Source organism: Eschrichtius robustus, chromosome 1 (genome assembly GCF_028021215.1).
Source record: "Eschrichtius robustus isolate mEscRob2 chromosome 1, mEscRob2.pri, whole genome shotgun sequence".
Taxonomy (NCBI): Eukaryota; Metazoa; Chordata; class Mammalia; order Artiodactyla; family Eschrichtiidae; genus Eschrichtius; species Eschrichtius robustus.
In genome coordinates this window covers 155,358,699-155,375,899 of record NC_090824.1, presented here as the reverse complement: position 1 = coordinate 155,375,899, position 17,201 = coordinate 155,358,699, and the positions used below count along the sequence as shown (strand labels likewise).

The 17,201-nt window shown below is 41.7% G+C and overlaps 1 protein-coding gene across 5 annotated transcripts in view; it reads left to right on the top strand.

Annotated features, from left to right (window-relative positions):
• Positions 1-3,563: 3,563 nt before the first annotated feature.
• Positions 3,564-17,201, top strand: part of MCTP2 (multiple C2 and transmembrane domain containing 2) — a 189,025-nt gene continuing 175,387 nt past the window's right edge. For all 5 annotated transcript variants that reach the window (XM_068537524.1, XM_068537521.1, XM_068537515.1 and 2 more), the window contains exon 1: positions 3,564-4,031. In XM_068537524.1, the coding sequence (XP_068393625.1) occupies positions 3,564-4,031 (468 nt within the window). The remainder of the gene's footprint in view (positions 4,032-17,201) is intronic.

The following is a 17,201-nucleotide window of genomic DNA, read 5'->3' as shown; positions in this document are numbered from 1 at the left end:
AATTAATATATACTGCTCCCAAAGTCCGCCTCCTGAATTTGGGATGATTCGTTGTCTATTCATTTATTCAGCACATGAAGGTACATCAAATTGTTTGTGGAGCTTTAATCCTGGGGTTCAGCTTTGGACCCGCCTCTGCGTGTAGGTCGCCTGAGGGCGTCTGTTCTTCGCTCACACAGGACCGGGTTAAAGGAGCAGCTGCTTCGGGGTCTCTGGCTCACTCAGGCCTGGGGGAGGGTGGGGTACGGAGGAGGCGGGGCGAGCCTGCAGCGGCAGCAGCCGGCGTGACGTTGCACCAAGCCGAGGCACGCCGTGCGTTCTCGCACGATCCGCAAGTTGTCCCCGGATCACGGGACCCTGGCAGTGGTGGGCTGCGTAGGCTCCCGGGAGGGGCGGTGTGGATAGTGACCTGTGCTGGCACACAGGCTTCTTGGTGGCGGCAGCAGCAGCCTTAGCGTCTCATGCCCGTCTCTGGGGTCCGCTCTGATAGCCGCGGCTCGCACCCATCTCTGGAGTTTGTTTAGGCGGCGCTCTGAATCCCCTCTCCTTGCGCGCCGCGAAACAAAGAGGCAAGAAAAAGTCTCTTGCCTCTTTGGCAGCTGCAGACTTTTTCCCGGTCTCCCTCCTGGTTAGCTGTGGTGCGCTAACCCCTTCAGGCTGTGTTCACGCCGCCAACCCCAGTCCTCTCCCTGGGATCCGACCGAAGCCCGAGCCTCAGCTCCCAGCCCCCTCCCGCCCCGGTGGGTGAGCGACAAGCCTCTCGGGCTGGTGAGTGCTGGTCGGCACCGCTCCTCTGTGCGGGAATCTCTCCACTTTGCCCTCCGCACCCCTGTGGCTGTGTTCTCCTTTGTGGCTCCGAAGCTTCCCCGCTCCGCCACCCACAATCTCCGCCTGCGAAGGGGCTTCCTAGTGTGTGGAAACCTTTCCTGCTTCACAGCTCCCTCCCACTGGTGCAGGTGCCGTCCCTATTCTTTTGTCTCTGTTATTTCTTTTTTCTTTTGCCCTACCCAAGTACGTGGGGAGTTTTTTGCCTTTTGGGAGGTCTGAGGTCTTCTGCCAGCGTTCAGTGGGTGTTCTATAGGAGCAGTTCCACGTGTAGATGTATTTCTAATGTATCTGTGGGAAGGAAGGTGATCTCCGCGTCTTACTCTTCCGCCATCTTCTAGCCCACTGACCCTAAGTACTTTTTATGGACTAACTCATTCAGTCCTCACAAGATCCCTATGAGGTAGTTATATTTAAACTTATGTATAAAAATGGAAATAATAATGAGACAGCTCTTAAGTAACTTGAGTTAAGATATCAAAATGTGACATTATGATAGTATTATCAGTAGTAATAAAAAATAGCTTTTCCTGACTGAACACTTTCTCTGCATCAGATACTCGGACACTGGGACTTAACACTTTATCTCATTTTGTCTGTAAACTAGGTGATACAATCCCCAGTGGATAGGTGAAAAAATTGAGACTTAGTGTGATAGTACACCTAAGTAGAACATAAAAAAGTAAAATTCCAACCTGTGGAGTCTGTCTCTAGAATCCATTCATCTCCGCATTGCCTACTGAAGATACCAAGTTCATCCTGGGATGCTAATGGTCAACAGGCAAGAGCTGTAGAGTCATATTGTCCTAACCTTCTAAAGGCAGTGACTTCCCAATGACTAAATATCCTGGGCTGGGTACAAATGCTTGAAGTCCTTGAATTTTGGAAATGCTTTTTGCCATGGCTCTTGGTCTTTTTTGTCCTCAGCCAAATGTGGCAATGTGAGTACAGGCCAAATTAGAGTGACTTGACCACACTGTACTTTTTCATATTGGAAAGATTTATTCTGAGGCACTTGACACAGAGGATAAGGGTTAATGCTCCACATTTGATTTTAATCTGATTCCTAACGCGTCTGCCTTGTTATATCTTAAATTACTTCCTTTCTTGCATAGCATTCACCATAATGTATCATGTTTGTTTGTGAAGCATTCCTATCACTCACACCCAACTGTTTGTGGGAAACATTTTCTCTAAATCTTTCATTCTCAAGCTGCAGCTCTGAAGGTGGCTTTTCTTAAGATTTCCATTATAGAAGTTTTGCCAGTTCTTCTGATCTGGTACACTGGAATAAGGGCAGACCTCTCACTCCTATTTTAATATAAATTTTAAAGATACTAGATGGAATCCTAGTTGATATGAGCAGTTGTTTGTCCTTCAAAGTGCACACTTAACTCTAGAAAGGAAGATAAGCTTAAAGCAGGATTGACAAACTACAGTCTGCTGCCCGTTTTTATAAATAAAGTTTTATTGGAACACAGGTACACTCTTTCATTTTGGTATTATCTATGTCTCCTTTGGTGTCACAACAACATAGTTAAGTAGTTTGACCACCATCTCACCCTCAAAGTCTGCAATATTTACTAACTGGCCTTGTACAGAAATTGTTTGCTGACTCTGGGTTTAGAGACATAGAAAGGGACTCCCTTGAACATACTGGTTAAAAGATGCTGTTATTTTTCTAGTAAATGTCTTTTGCTCTGCTTTCTCTTGAGAGGAGATAAGGAAGAAGCCTTCTTATTTACTTTTTATTTTTATTCTTGTTTTTTTTCAAGGTTTATTAAGGTATAATTGACAAATAAAAATTGCGTATATTTAAGGTATACAGTGGTCAATTTAATATACATATGCATTACAAAATTAGCACCACAAGCAAGTTAATTAATATCTCCATCACCTCATATACTTACCATTTTTATGTGCGTGTGTGTGCTGAGAACACCTAAGATCTACTCTCTTAGCAAATTTCAAAAATACATGGTGATTATAAAAAGAAAAAAGACAAAGAGATGAGTGTCGGCGAGGGTGTGGCGAATAGGGAACACTTACACACTGTTGGTGGAAATATACATTGCTCTAGTTATTATGGAAAACAATATGGAAGTTCCTTAAACAACGAAAAACTAGAATTAAACCAGCTATCCCATTTCTGGGTATATATTCAAAGGAAATGAAATCAGTATCTCCAAGAGATATCTGCGTCCCTTTTCACTGCAGCATTATTCACAGTAACCAAGATTTGGAAAAAAACCTAGATGGCCATTGAAGCATGAATAGATAAAGAAAATGTGGTATATACATGTATATACAGTGGGATATTATGTAGTCATAAAAAGAAGGAAATTCTGTCATTTGCAGCAGCAAAGATGAACCTGGAGTGCAATGAGTGAAATAAGCCAAACTCAGAAAACAGTCTTTTAATGTCACATTTTTTGTGTCAACCTTATAGTTTCATGCATTCATTGCTTTAACTTTTCTGTAACTACTCTGATAAAAAAGATCTTATATATTCAGTTCCATAAGAATGCTTTTCCTGATATTTGTAGATGTTACCAATCAAATGTTTCGATCTTGATCACTTAATGGGAGGGTAAGATTCTTGAGTCATGTTTTCCACTTTGATGTGCCCTGACAGCACAGAGTAGCTTCATGTTCTTTCTTCTTGTCTTCTGTTTCCTAGGAAGGGCCTGTAGAGACGCACTGTTTCCCAGAGTGACTTCCTGGGTCTTCATGCAGCCATGGATCTGGATAAACCTTCTGTCTGGGGCTCTTTAAAACAGCGGACCAGGCCTTTGTTAATCAGCCTGAGCAAGAGGAAGGTGAAAAAGAACTCGGACAAACCCCTGGACTTACGGGTCAGGCATTGTCTGGACCGCCACCTCAGCCTCTCCGTTCCTGACCTCCTGGAGGCTGAGGCCTTGGCCCCGGAGGGGCGGCCTTACTCCCTGCCCCAGTCATCCTACACCTCGGTGCCTAGCAGCCTGTCGACGGCAGGGATCGTTCCCAAAAGTAGCAGTAGCTCTTTGAAACAGTCTGAAGAAGAATTGGATTGGAGCCAGGAAGAAGCAGGCCACTTCCATGTAGTGGAAACAGACTCCGAGGAGACCTACGCCTCTCCTGCCGAGGACAGGAGGGCTTCCAGCAATGGCATCTTTGATGTGCTCCAGAAAACTCCCCTTGGAGAGGATGCGCCAGAAGGGCCAGAGGTGAGACCAGGGCTGGGCACTTCCCTGTTTGTCTTTCTTTTTTTCTTTTTTTAAAAGTGTATTCAGTGCCCTTGAAAAATTTGGTTACGATTTATTTTTGTGGTTAGCTTGCCTGGAGAGGATGCCATTTATAAGAATTTAAACGAAGGTAATATTGATTGCACCCAGTGTTCCCATTTGTTTGGGGGTTGACCTCTATGTATTTTCAAAGTATTACAAATAACCTTCCTAGAATACTTCAAGGCATTAAAAGCCCTATTGGATGAGTTTTCTGTTTTCCATCTCCTGGCAAAGAAATCAAGAGCATAACTTTGACTTTTTTGCTGAAATGTGTGTCTATTTCTATCTCTCTGTCTCCACTACCCACAGACAAAAATGCATATTCACATTCCTAAGAAATGTAAGAATATGTGTCTCCTTTTGACTGCCAGAGAGTTGGAACTCTCTTCTCCTTCACAAGTACATACCTGCGTGAGTGTCTGCTCCTGTGCACATGTGTGCACGCTTACCTGTGGGCAACTTCACTTGCCTCCTCTAAAAATGAAAAGAAAGCCAAACATTAAAGGAAACAAATTCTTATCAATTCAGTGATTTTTATAAAGCTTTAGTATTTCTATAATAAAAATAACCAAATATAATTATGTGACAAATATTATATTTCTAGGATGAATTTAATTTAAATGTAATCATCAGATGACCAACTATGATTTGGATAATCAGTTTAATCAGTTTTTTAAAAAAAACTTACATTTATGGCACTGGAAGTAGGTTTCAGTGTTGAGGCAATGGCTTAATTTTTTTAACCTAATTTTAGGTTAGTGTTATAATTATGGAGAAAACTGGTTATTCCACTAGGATTTTTGGTTTTATTTTTAGAACCAAAGCCTCTTAATTATGCCATACATTTAGATTTCACTGGGGGGTGGGATTGTGGATATTTGAAGACCATATTCTTTTGGAAGCATTACTATGTTAAGACACCATTAACCATTAAATGACTTAACTATTTGTTTCATAACCATTAACATTTATGAAATCCTTTTTGTAACAATTTTTTCTGATGTTTACTGTTATTTGTAAATTTGAAATATCTTTTTCCACTAATCAAAATATAAATTAAGTGAATTTTTAAACATAGTTCCTAATTCATAGTTCACTATGAAAGAGGTAAGATGTTAAATTGTATACTAATGTTAATCTTTATCTTCTTGTTACTTATTAACTGACCAGAAAAAAAATAGGTGGGCTTCTTGGCCTTGATAGGCTAACAAACTCAAATTAGAGTAAGTTGTTTTAAAAGTTAGTGCTGTTAAACTATTTCGCTGACTATAAATATTTAATGCCTACTCTAACTCGGGCATCATAAAGATTCTATTGGAAATAAGAGATGGTTAAGAATTTGACCCTGCCTTCAAGTTGTGATCTATTAGGACATAGCATTAATTGTAGCATAAGAGGCAAACAGATATTGGGGCTGGCTGTCTGTGCAAAACATTCAAGCCTTTCTCCTGGCAGCTCAGTGGTTGGAGGAGATCATATGTGGGGACGCAAGGGCTTGTCATGTGTGAGGCAGTGTTCAAGTTGGCACAGAGGATAAGTAGGATTTGATAGGTGAGGAAATATGACAAACACAGGCCTGAAGTGTGGATGGGGGGTGGTCAAGGGTGGTGAGCATTCTGCTCTGCCTTGAATGAAGGCTGGAGGGCTTTCTGACATGACGTGTGTCTGCAGTGGCTGTGGGCTGTGCTGAGGTCTGTCCGTCATGTGATGGCAGATGGATGGTTTGCAGATGGGTGGTAGTGGTTATTTTCTCTTCTCCAGCTAAATGCAGAAAAGCCTGGAATGTGCAGTCCTTTAGGTTATTCTGGGTTGGATTTAACTCAGCCATTAAACAAACAAACAAACAACAACAACTAAAAACTTCTTTCTTGAAAAAGAATCTTCTGCTTCTCTTCTCCTGCCCTAAAAATAATTGACATAGACTGAGACTGAGTCTTCCTTCCGTGGCCCCTCATTGCCATTTATCTGCTTGGTGAGCTGTTTGCAGAGGATGGAGCGACAGGGCTGCAGCTCATCAGACCCGTAGGATCACTTGTGGTCAGGTGCACTATCTCACCTACCCACTGCTCCTCTCCCCATTCCTCCTTCTCCCCCTGTATTGGGTGGGCTGCTCCCACTACCTGAGGATCCAGTTCATCACCTGGCACAGAAGTTAGCCCCTCCCTTGCTTATCTTTTACACTAGGCTATGTTAATTTGGGGGTGGCGTGACTGGGGAAGTCTTGTCTAACTTGTCTTTGCTCAGGGCCCAGCTCCGTGCCTGGCCCATGGTATGTGCTCCATCAATATTTTTTTAATAGAGAAATCAATGATGGCAGTGTGTGCATTCATAGGGCTTTTCTTAGTGTCTTCTCTTCGACTTCTCTTCAGTTTATGATTTAAAGTCAGCATTTTTTTGGTTTTGTTGGAAAAAACTCATCATACTATCAAGGAACTCTTTTTAAATAGTATTGACTGAAGATATAGAGAAATTTAGACAGGTGTAGAGCCCAAGTTGAATACTCATTTAAAATCTGAATTTATTATCTATGAATAAAAAAATTTTTTTATTGAAGTATAGTTGATTTGCAGTGTTGCGTTAATTTCTGCTGTGCAGCAAGGTGATTCAGTTATACATATATATGTACATATATACACATTCTTTTTAAAAATATTCTTTCCAGTTATAGTTTGTCATAGGATATTGAATATAGTTCTCTGTACTATACAGTAGGACCTTGTTTTTTATCCATTCTCTATATAAAAGCTTACATCTGCTAACCCCAACCTCCCACCTCTTCCCTCCCCCAAACCCCTCCCCCCTTGGCAACCACAAGTCTGTTCTTTATGTATTTTTAAAATGAATGGAAATCCTTCCATGTCTCTGCAAATGGCACAATTTCATTCCTTTTAATGGCTGAGTAATATTCCATTGTACATATGTACCACATCTTCTTTATCCATTCCTCTGTTAATGGACATTTAGGTTGCTTCCATGACCTGGCTATTGTAAATAGTGCTGCAGTGAATGGGGTGCATGTATCTTTTTGAATTTTGGTTTTCTCTGGGTATATACCCAGGAGTGGGATTGCTGGGTCACATGGTAGTTTTTGTGCCATTTGTAGAGACATGGATAGACCTAGAGATTGTCATACAGAGTGAAGTAAGTCAGAAAGTGAAAAACAAATATCGTATAATATCACATATGTGGAATCTAGAAAAATGGTACAGATGAACTTATTTGCAAAGCAGAAATAGAGACATAGATGTAGAGAACAAACATATGGATACCAAGGGGGGAAGGGGGGTGGGATGAATTGGGAGATTGGGACTGACATATATACACTACTATCTATAAAATATACACAGGGAACTCTACTCAATGCCCTGCGGTGACCTAAATGGGAAGGAAATCCAAAAATGAGGGATATATATACATATAGCTGATTCACTTTGTGGTATAGGAGAAACTAACACAACATTGTAAAGCAACTATACTCCAATAAAAATTATTTAAAAAAATAAAATGAATGGAAGTCCTGCTGAATTCCTGTCATCTGTGAGTTCTGGAGTTGGTTAGTCCTTGTCTTAGATCTGGTTTATCTGTTTCTTCCTAATGAAGAGCAAACAGAGTTCTGCGGCTTTCATGAAATGGGGGAGGAAATGAGGAAGAAGGTAGGGATTGGCGTGTGACAAGCCCAGAGGACAACGAGGTTAATAGGATGTTTGCCAGTGTCCTTGGTGTAACTTATTTCGTGTGGAGCTTTCCAGAGGGGGGTGAGAGATGGAACATCTGTGGTCTCAGGCACCCATGGGGGTTTGTCTCACGTTTTAGTGCCCGATGCCGTCTTGGTGCCAGCTTGAGCTTCAGCAGTATTGCCTGAATGTCCTGCAGTCACTTTCTCGTCCTGCCAGTGTCAGCAAAGGAAATGAAGTGTTGGCTGACAGTTACGGGGGGAAGAATTTGAGGCAAAGAAGAAATTTAAGTGTGAGGGAAGAGGAATAATGGATGTGAGAATGTAGAGGTCAGGTGGAGACTGGAATAGTCAGTGCAGGTGCTCCAACCAGCCATAAAACCAAAACGGGAGGAGGTAGGTTTAGAATAAACGACACACTGGTAGAAGGGGTTCTCTAGACTCTCTCTCTCTCTTTTTTTTTAAATTAATTTTTACTGGAGTATAGTTGCTTTACAATGTTGTGTTAGTTTCTACTGTATAGCAAAATGAATCAGCTGTATGTATACATATAGCACCTCTTTTTTGGATTTCCTTCCCATTTAGGTCAACACAGAGCATTAAGTAGAGTTCCCTGTACTTTACAGTAGGTTCTCATTAGTTGTCTATTTTATACATAGTAGTGTGTATATGTCAGTCCCAATCTCCCAATTTATCCCACCACCACTTCCCCCTTGGTATCCATACATTTGGTCTCTGTGTCTGTGTCTCTATTTCTGCTTTGCAAGTAAGATTATCTATGCCATTTTTATAGATTCCACATATATGAGTTAATATACGATATTTGTTTTCCTCTTTCTGGCTTACTTCACTCTGTATGACACTCTCTATGTCCATCTGTGTCTTTACAAATGACCCAATTTCATTCCTTTTTATGGCTGAATAATATTCCATTGTATATATGTACCAAATCTTCTTTATCCATTCATCTATCTGTGGACATTTAGGTTGCTTCCATGTCTCCAGACTCTTTCTTGAGCCCTGGATTCATATTGCACTTGATACCCCACAGAACCCTTGTCTCAGGACAGAATTCACTGTCTACCTGGAGTTCCCCCCAAATACAGACCATCGTTTCTTGGCAACATCGCCATTATTCACCTATTTGCTCAAGAGGAAAAAAAAACTGTGTGTCATGCTGGACTGTTTTACTTCCTTTACTTTTAATGTTCTATGAAATTTTCATTTATCCTTGTTACATCTTACATCTTCTCCTCCCTTTTTTTCTTCATTCCTCTCATCTTTCAAGGCCCAGCTGAAATCTTCCTTCTCTGTGGTGCTTTTCCCAACTCTACAATCAATATGACCCTCCTGCCTTCATTTGCAAGCATCGCTACTTTTACTGTTGCTGAGTGCTGACCTCATCCTGCGTTCTGTCGAAGTCTGTAGAGAGAAAGGGATTAGAACAGGTAGAGGAGGTTGAGATGTGAAGGCATATTGGTGCTGGGCAAGAGTGTCATTGGATAAGACCCTAAGAAGGTTGCAAGCTCCATGACCTATATTAACTGTCCAGTGGCCCCCTGGCTCTGAGGACCGACTCATGATAAATGATCATGGGACTAAGCTGCAAACGACAATCACAACTAATTTTTAGTGAGAATTAAATACTATATAGACTCTAGTGCTCATTTTGACATTAATAGCTCATTGTTTCAATGCTGTCAAGTTACTTTGGAAGGCAGATCATAATCAACACCTACTTCATTAACTTGCTGGGAAAAAGAATTATTTCAGGGCCTGGAAATACTTGAAAAATCCATGTTAGGTGTGTTAACTCCCTGAAGTCAGCCTACATGAGAAGTCACATAGAGTCAGGAGATTGTTCTATGAATCACTGCATGGACAATGGGTAGGTTCTACACTGAAATGGCATCTGGTGTGCTGTCCATTTCACAGGAGGGATTGAGCTGTAGATGAGAACTCGACACACTTACAGTTTGTTTGCTAGGACCCACTGCATCCATCTCCACATGCCAACCTGCTTTGCCAATGAAGCCAAGATTCTTAAAGTCCTGTGGGATAGGCTTCCTCTTCCCTCCGTAGGGTTCAAATGGGCAGGTCCAAACTTTTACCTAGGCTTCCTTGCAGGACCTCTCCCTTTTTGTGATTGACACGTTATTTTATTAACAACTATTACCATAGTTGTATGTTATCACTTTTACTCAGGCTGATAGCCTATCATGGTTGCCTGACAACCAGATTGTCTCCAGTAGGTGGCTGTGTATGTCCCACCTCTGATGGGCGAAAGGTAGTCTTACCGTTTCATTTCCATTGGTGTCATCACCAAGACTTGGGGCTTAGGAGGCGGTTAGGGCATCTCACCCTACTGCCAAACACCACCACCACCTTGTATTCGGTTAGTTGTGTAGAAGTCAGCCTCTCTTGTCAGATTGGAAGCTGTCTTCTTCTTCTCCCAGCCTTTCTGCAAACCTTGCTTATGTAAAATATATTGATTCACTTTGTGTCTGAAGTTGACTGCTAGGTGCTGTGGGGCCATAAGAAATTCAGTTTGGTTGGGGAAGGTGGTGATACATGGAAGCCCCGAGTGGATAGGTGAGTTCTGAAGGCGTTCTCAAATGTCAGATGCAATATGAAGAAACTAAAATTAAGGAGACTCAGAGGGAGAGTAGCTTATTTTTCCTTCTTTTCTTCTTTTCTTGCTATTTTTTTCTTACTTCCTTCTCCTGTCAGCATTCCCCACCCCACCCCCCCCCCCCCCCCCCGAGTAGTTATTTTACAAGATACCTTCTCATGCCTTGGAAAAACAGTTAAGTGTTTAGAGAATACAGAGAGTCCCCTCTGGTTCTCATCTCCAGTGTTGATGATGGAATTGAGATTAGATGAGGTACTGGAAACAATGACCAACACTATGAGGCAGTCTCTAGACAGTGCTAGATAACTAACCAGTTGAGGTGAGAAGGGAGTGGTTGCTCTGAGTATGTGGTCAGAAAGGCCTGAAGAGGATGTGTTTTGAAGTTAAGACTCAAGTGGTTGGGGAGTAAATCCGAGTAGTTACGGTTGCTGTTCATGATGCTAGCAAAAGAGAATGCTCTTAGCCCAGTACATGGCAGTCACAAGTGCCTAACAAGGACTCACTGCTATGATTATGGTTGTATTTATTACTGTTATTATTTTTATCATTACCTTTTCAGCATGAAATCGAGGGCCAAGGAGATTGAATGACTTGCCTAATATTATCCAGCTAGTAAGTGTCAGAGCCAGGATCTAAATCCAGTTCTGTTTGAATCCAAAGCCTGTGCATAAAACTGTGTATATTAGGGCTTTAGAGATGTGCACATCTGCAAGTTGGGAGAACTCAGAGCTGGTAATCTAAAAAATGTTGATCATCATAGGAAGATGTATGTTTTTCTTTGTCCACTGTGCCCTTTTAAATGCAGGGATAATTATGGTGCTGGAATGGCTTATTATCATGGTCTATAGCCAGTAATCCTGAATGGAAGGATTATTACCATCCCCGCCCCACCATCCATTTAATCCCACAATGGGGTACATCCTTCCCTAACACTTTATTTGACAGTTGGAGTTTTAAACAGCTCGCTTTGGTGCAAGTTTAAGTGGATGAGTTGAGTGGTTTAGAGAAGTACCCTGTTGGGATAGTTCCAGAAACTCTGCTTGGCAACCACAGAGCTTCAGTTTAGTGACCACAGAGAAGCAAAATGACAAACCAGAGAGGAGAGGAAACAACCTACGGCTTGCAGAATTAAACAAGTGTGTCAATTTCTCTACACTTCAATTACGTGTTCTTTACTATTTTTGCTTTATCTCAGAAATCATTGCTCAACATACGTGGGGTCAGTGAGACAAATATGTAAACCATGTCCCAGGGTGCTTCATGGGATTGGCCCCTTTTTTCTTTTTCCATCCCTCCTTCCCATACCTACTACGTGCTGATCCTGCCCTGAGGCACTGGGAACACAGCAGTCAACAAAACAGAACAGGGTATTTCCTCATGGAGATCCTGTTCTAGATGGTGGCAGGCTACAGATATATTCAGAAAGTGATAGATTTAATGGAGAAAAATAAAGCAGAGGAGTGCTCAGGTGGAGGTGTGACCATTTTGAACACAGTGGTCAGGAAATATCTCTTCTGAGAAGATAACATTTACACAAAGTCCTAGAAGAGGCAAGAAAGCAAGTCATGTGCGTATCTGGAGACAAAGCATTTCTAAAGGAGAGAACAGCCAGCGTGCTAAAGGAGAGAACAGCCAGCGTGCAGGTTCCAGGAAGGCAGGAGTGTGCCTGGTATTTGTCAGGAAGAGCAGGAAAGCAGTGTGACTGGAGAGGATGGTAGGAGGTGTCAGAGTTACTTCTGATGATGTATCACATGGGCTTTCCCATCCTGCCAGGCAACTCTGCTACCATAACAACTACCCAGGGCACTGGATGAGCAGATGCAAAGGAACCCTATGGGCTTGGTGCCGTGTTGCTCACAGGCAGGGCAGGAAGAATCAATAGCATATAGTGGTGCTTGCTGTACCTGCTGTGAACACCGGGAATAGCAATAAGTGGGTTTGCCTCGGATCGGAACTGTGGAGGAAGTGGGCACCAGTTGATAAGCTGTGTGGAGAGGGGAAGACAGCACTGTCCCGAGATATGTTATACCTTGATTGTCTATCTGTCATCATAACAGTGTCAGTGAGGAAGGGATGGTCAGAATGAAGGGAGGGACTTGGGTTGCTGACCACCTTCATTGAGTTGTTTTCTCCAGTCTTCCCAAATACATCCACTGTCCTCATAATAATAAAAATAATAGAGTGGCAACACCAATCCAGTAGCACCCTGAGAGGTTATGTGTAAGAAACTACAAAGTGCAATGTAAATGTCATCTCATTGGACCACATCTATTGGGCTCACTCTTTACACAAAGAGCCTTGTGCAGTGTCCGACCCAAAGAAGGTACTCAGTAGATATCTTTGAATGAATGAATTTTTCTCCTAACAGCTTACACGGTTAATATTTTTTTGCCCCTTTTAGAGATGTTCCCATGGTCGTGAACTTTAAGTAAGTAAACTTTTCAAGGACACAGAGCCAAGAAGTAGCAGAAGTGGAATTCAAATCCAGGTCTTTGTGACTCCAGAGCTTTGTCTACTACTGTGCAGAGCTGCCTAGCTGTATGTCAGATGAGGTGTTCTACTTTTGCATTCTTCTGGTTTTGGGCACAGTTGTGGTTCAGTGAAGAGTGGATACCCAGGACTCAGATGAAGGGCTAACTCTCTTGTTTCTCTTTGGCAACCATCTAGCCTCTTAGCTCTGGCTCCAGATTTGTACATTGTAAATTACTAATGACAGCCCATAGACTCCTTATAAGAAGTTAATAAGAGTGTGTGTTTGTCAGTTATGAACTACTAAGCAAAGTAAAGCAGGTACTGTTAATCTTTTAAAGTATCTACTGCTAATAGTAATGAAAACAATTATGGAAGGTCAGTAAGCAAATATTACTGAATATGGTAAGAAAAGTTTATTATACCAAGGTTGCAGACATTTTCTGTAAGGGACCTGGTAATGAATAGGTCCAGCTTTGTGAGCCATAGAGCTGTCTCTGTGGTAACTACTCAACTCTGGTGTTGTAGCATGAAATTAGCCGTAGAAATATATATAGATATGTACATAGGCAATGTATAAATGAATAGGTGGGGCTGGGTTTGAAAGTTTAAACTTTATAAAAACAAGTGTTGGGCTTTACTTTGCTGGTGGATAGGTAGTGAATATGTGTATACACACACGTGCACATACACACACCTGACTTATATTTTGTATATTAGATAATATTCCAGGGTAATCACTTTAAGTGAACAATCTTGCAGGTGGGGAAAAATAAATGTGTATACCTTGATTGTATAATCAATAACCTCCTAAAAAGTTGTATAAAAATTGAATATGGAGGGCGGAGTCAACATGGCAGCGTGGGAAGATGTGGAGTTCACGTCTCCCCACAACTAGGGTGCCTGCCGGATGCTGGTGGGGGACCTTGATACCCATGGAGACGGGAGGAACCCCCAAGGGAACCGGTCGGACATGGGGGGACTGAGGGGGGAGGAGAAGTGGAGGATGAACAGTACTGGCTCCCCTTAGGGGTGGCTGAGAGTGGGGAAGGTTTCCATGCTTGGATGGACCCCTTGGGGGCTCGGATCAGGGGGGAGTGCACTGAGCGTTTCCCTTGCCCCATAGGCCTGGGAAGTCTACCTGGCTCTTGGACCGAGTCCTATGCCCTCAGAGGCCCCCTCCAGGCCACGTTGGTCCTGGGGGCATAGGAGGGAAGCCGGGGGAGAACAGGAGAGGCAGGAAGGAGGGGCCTTCCAGGACCAGAGGAGCGGGAGAGGAGTGGAGAGCATTTGCCCTGCCCACTCAGGGCCCGGAAGCCTGCTGGGCTCCCAGGTGGGGTCCCCCACCCTATGAGACCAGAGGCCGGGGCCCCTTCTGTTCTGTTGAGCCTAAGCCCCAGCCCCCACACCCCCCAGGGCCTTTTCCAGCCCTGTGGGTCCTAAGCATAGGCCCTGCTGACTGTCCAAATCCTGCCTCTGCCTAGGCCCTACCCTCCACAGCCAAGGCCTTTTCTGCCTTTTTTTCCCCCTTTTTTTTCTTTTCCTCTATTTTACTATTGTGGCTCTGTTTTAACTTCCGGTTGTTTCATCTATATTTTTATTTTTATACTCTTTCTAACATACCTGTTAGTTTCCTAGTCTAATTTTAGTTTTTACTCTTTGGTATTGTTCTCCTTTTTTTTTTTTTTTTGCCACCCTGCACAGCTTACAGAATCTTGGTTCACAAGGCAGGGTTGGGCTGAAGCTTGTGCAGTGGGAGCTCCAAATCTGAACCACTGGTCTAACAGAGAACCTCAGACCCCAGGGAATATTCATCAGAGTGAGGTCTCCCAGAGGTAATCATCTTGGCACCAAGAACCAGCTATACCCAACAACCTACAAGCTCCAGTGTTGGAAGCCTTAGTCCAAACACCCAGTAAGACAGGAACACAATCCCACCCATCAAAAACAAACAAAAAAATAAGACAGCAAAAAAATATGTCACAGATGAAGGAGCAAGGTAAAAACCTACAAGACCAAATAAATGAAGAGGAGATAGGCAATCTACCTGAAAAATAATTCAGAGTAATGATAGTAAAGATGATCCAGAATCTCAGAAATAGAATGGAGGCAACGACTGAGAAAATACAAGAAATGTTTAATAAAGATCTAGAAGAACTAGAGAACAAACAAACAGAGATGAACAACACAATAACTGAAATGAAAAATACACTAGAAGGAATCAATAACAGAAGAACTGAGGCAGAAGAATGAATAAGTGAGCTGGAAGACAAAATGGTGGAAATAACTGCCAAGGAGCAGAATAAAGAAAAAAGAAGGAAAAGAATTGAAGACAATCTCAGAGACCTCTGGGACAACACTGAACACACTAACATTCAAATTATAGGGTCCCAGAAGAAGAAGAGGAAAAGAAAGGGTCTGAGAAAATATTTGAAGAGATTATAGTGTAAAACTGCCCCAACATGGGAAAGGAAATTGTCACCCAAGTCCCAGAAGCGCAGAGAGTCCTGTACAGGATAAACCCTAGGAGAAACACACCAAGACACATATTAATCAAACTAACAAAAATTAAATTCAAAGGAAAAATATTAAAAGCAGCAGGAGAAAAACAAAAAATAACATACAAAGTTATCCCCATAAGGTTATCAGCTGAGTTTTCAGCAGAAACTCTGCAGGTCAGAAGGGAGTGGCAGGATATACTTAAACGGAGGAAAGAGAAAAACCTACAACCAGGATTACTCTACCCAGCAAGGATCTCATTCAGATTCGATGGAGAAATCAAAAGCTTTTCAGACAAGCAAAAGCCAAGAGAATTCAGCACCACCAAACCAGCTTTACAAGGAACTTCTCTAGGCGGGAAACACAAGAGAAGAAAAAGACCCACAAAAACAAACCTAAAACAATTAAGTAAATGGTAATAGGAACATACATATCAATAATAACCTTGAATGTAAATGGATTAAATGCCCCAACCAAAAGACACAGACTGGCTGAATGGATACAAAAACAAGACCATATATATGCTGTCTGCAGGAGACCCACTTCAGACCTAGGGACACATACAGACTGAAAGTGAAGCGATGGGAAAAGATATTCCATGTGAATGAAAATTGAAAGAAATCTGGAGTAGCAATACTTGTATCAGATAAAATAGAGTTTAAAATAAAGACTGTTACAAGAGATAAGGAAGGACACTACATAATGATCAAGGGATCAATCCATGAAGAAGATATAACATTATATACGTTTGTGCACCCAACATAGGAGCACCTCAATATATAAGGCAAATGCTAACAACCATGAAAGGGGAAATTGACAGTAACACAATAATAGTAGGGGACTTTAACACTCCACTTACACAAATGGACAGATCATGCAAACAGAAAATAAATGAGAAAACAGAAGCTTTAAATGACACAATAGACCCGATAGATTTAATTGATAATTTATAGAACATTCCACCCGAAAGGGACAGAATAGATTTTCTCCTCAAGTGCACATGGAACATTCTCCAAGATAGGTCACATCTTGGGTCACAACTCAAGCCTCGGAAAATTTAAGAAAATTGAAATCATATCAAGCATCTTTTTGGACCACAGTGGAAATCAATTACAGGAAAAAAAAAAAAAAAAAAACTGTAAAAAACACCAAAACATGGAGGCTAAAGAGTGTGCAACTAAATAACCGAGAGATCACTGAAGAAATCAGAGAAGAAATTTAAAAATACATAGAAACAAATGACAATGAAAACATGACAACCCAAAACCTATGGAACGCAGCAAAAGCAGTTCTAAAAGGGAAGTTTATAGGAATTCAATCTCACGTCAAGAAACAAGAAAAATCTCAAATAAACAATCTAACACTACACCTAAAGCAGCTAGAGAAAGCAGAATCAAAAAAACCCAAAGTCAGTAGAAGGAAAGAAATCATAAAGATCAGATCAGAAATAAATGAAAAAGAAATGTAGGAAACAATAACAAAGATCAATAAAACTAAAAGCTGGTTCTCTGAGAAGATAAACAAAATTGATAAACCCTTAGCCAGACCCATCAAGGAAAAAAAGGGAGAGGATGCAAATCAATAAAATTAGAAATGAAAAAGGAGAAAACACAACTGACACACAGAAATACAAAGGATTATAAGAGACTACTACAAACAACTATATGCCAATAAAATGGACAACCACGAAGAAATGGACAAATTCTTGGAAAGTTACAATTTTCCAAGACGGAACCAGGAAGAATTAGAAAATATAAACAGACCAATCACAAGTAATGAAATTGAAACCGTAATTAAAAACCTTCCAGCAAAGAAAAGTCCAGGACCAGATGGCTTT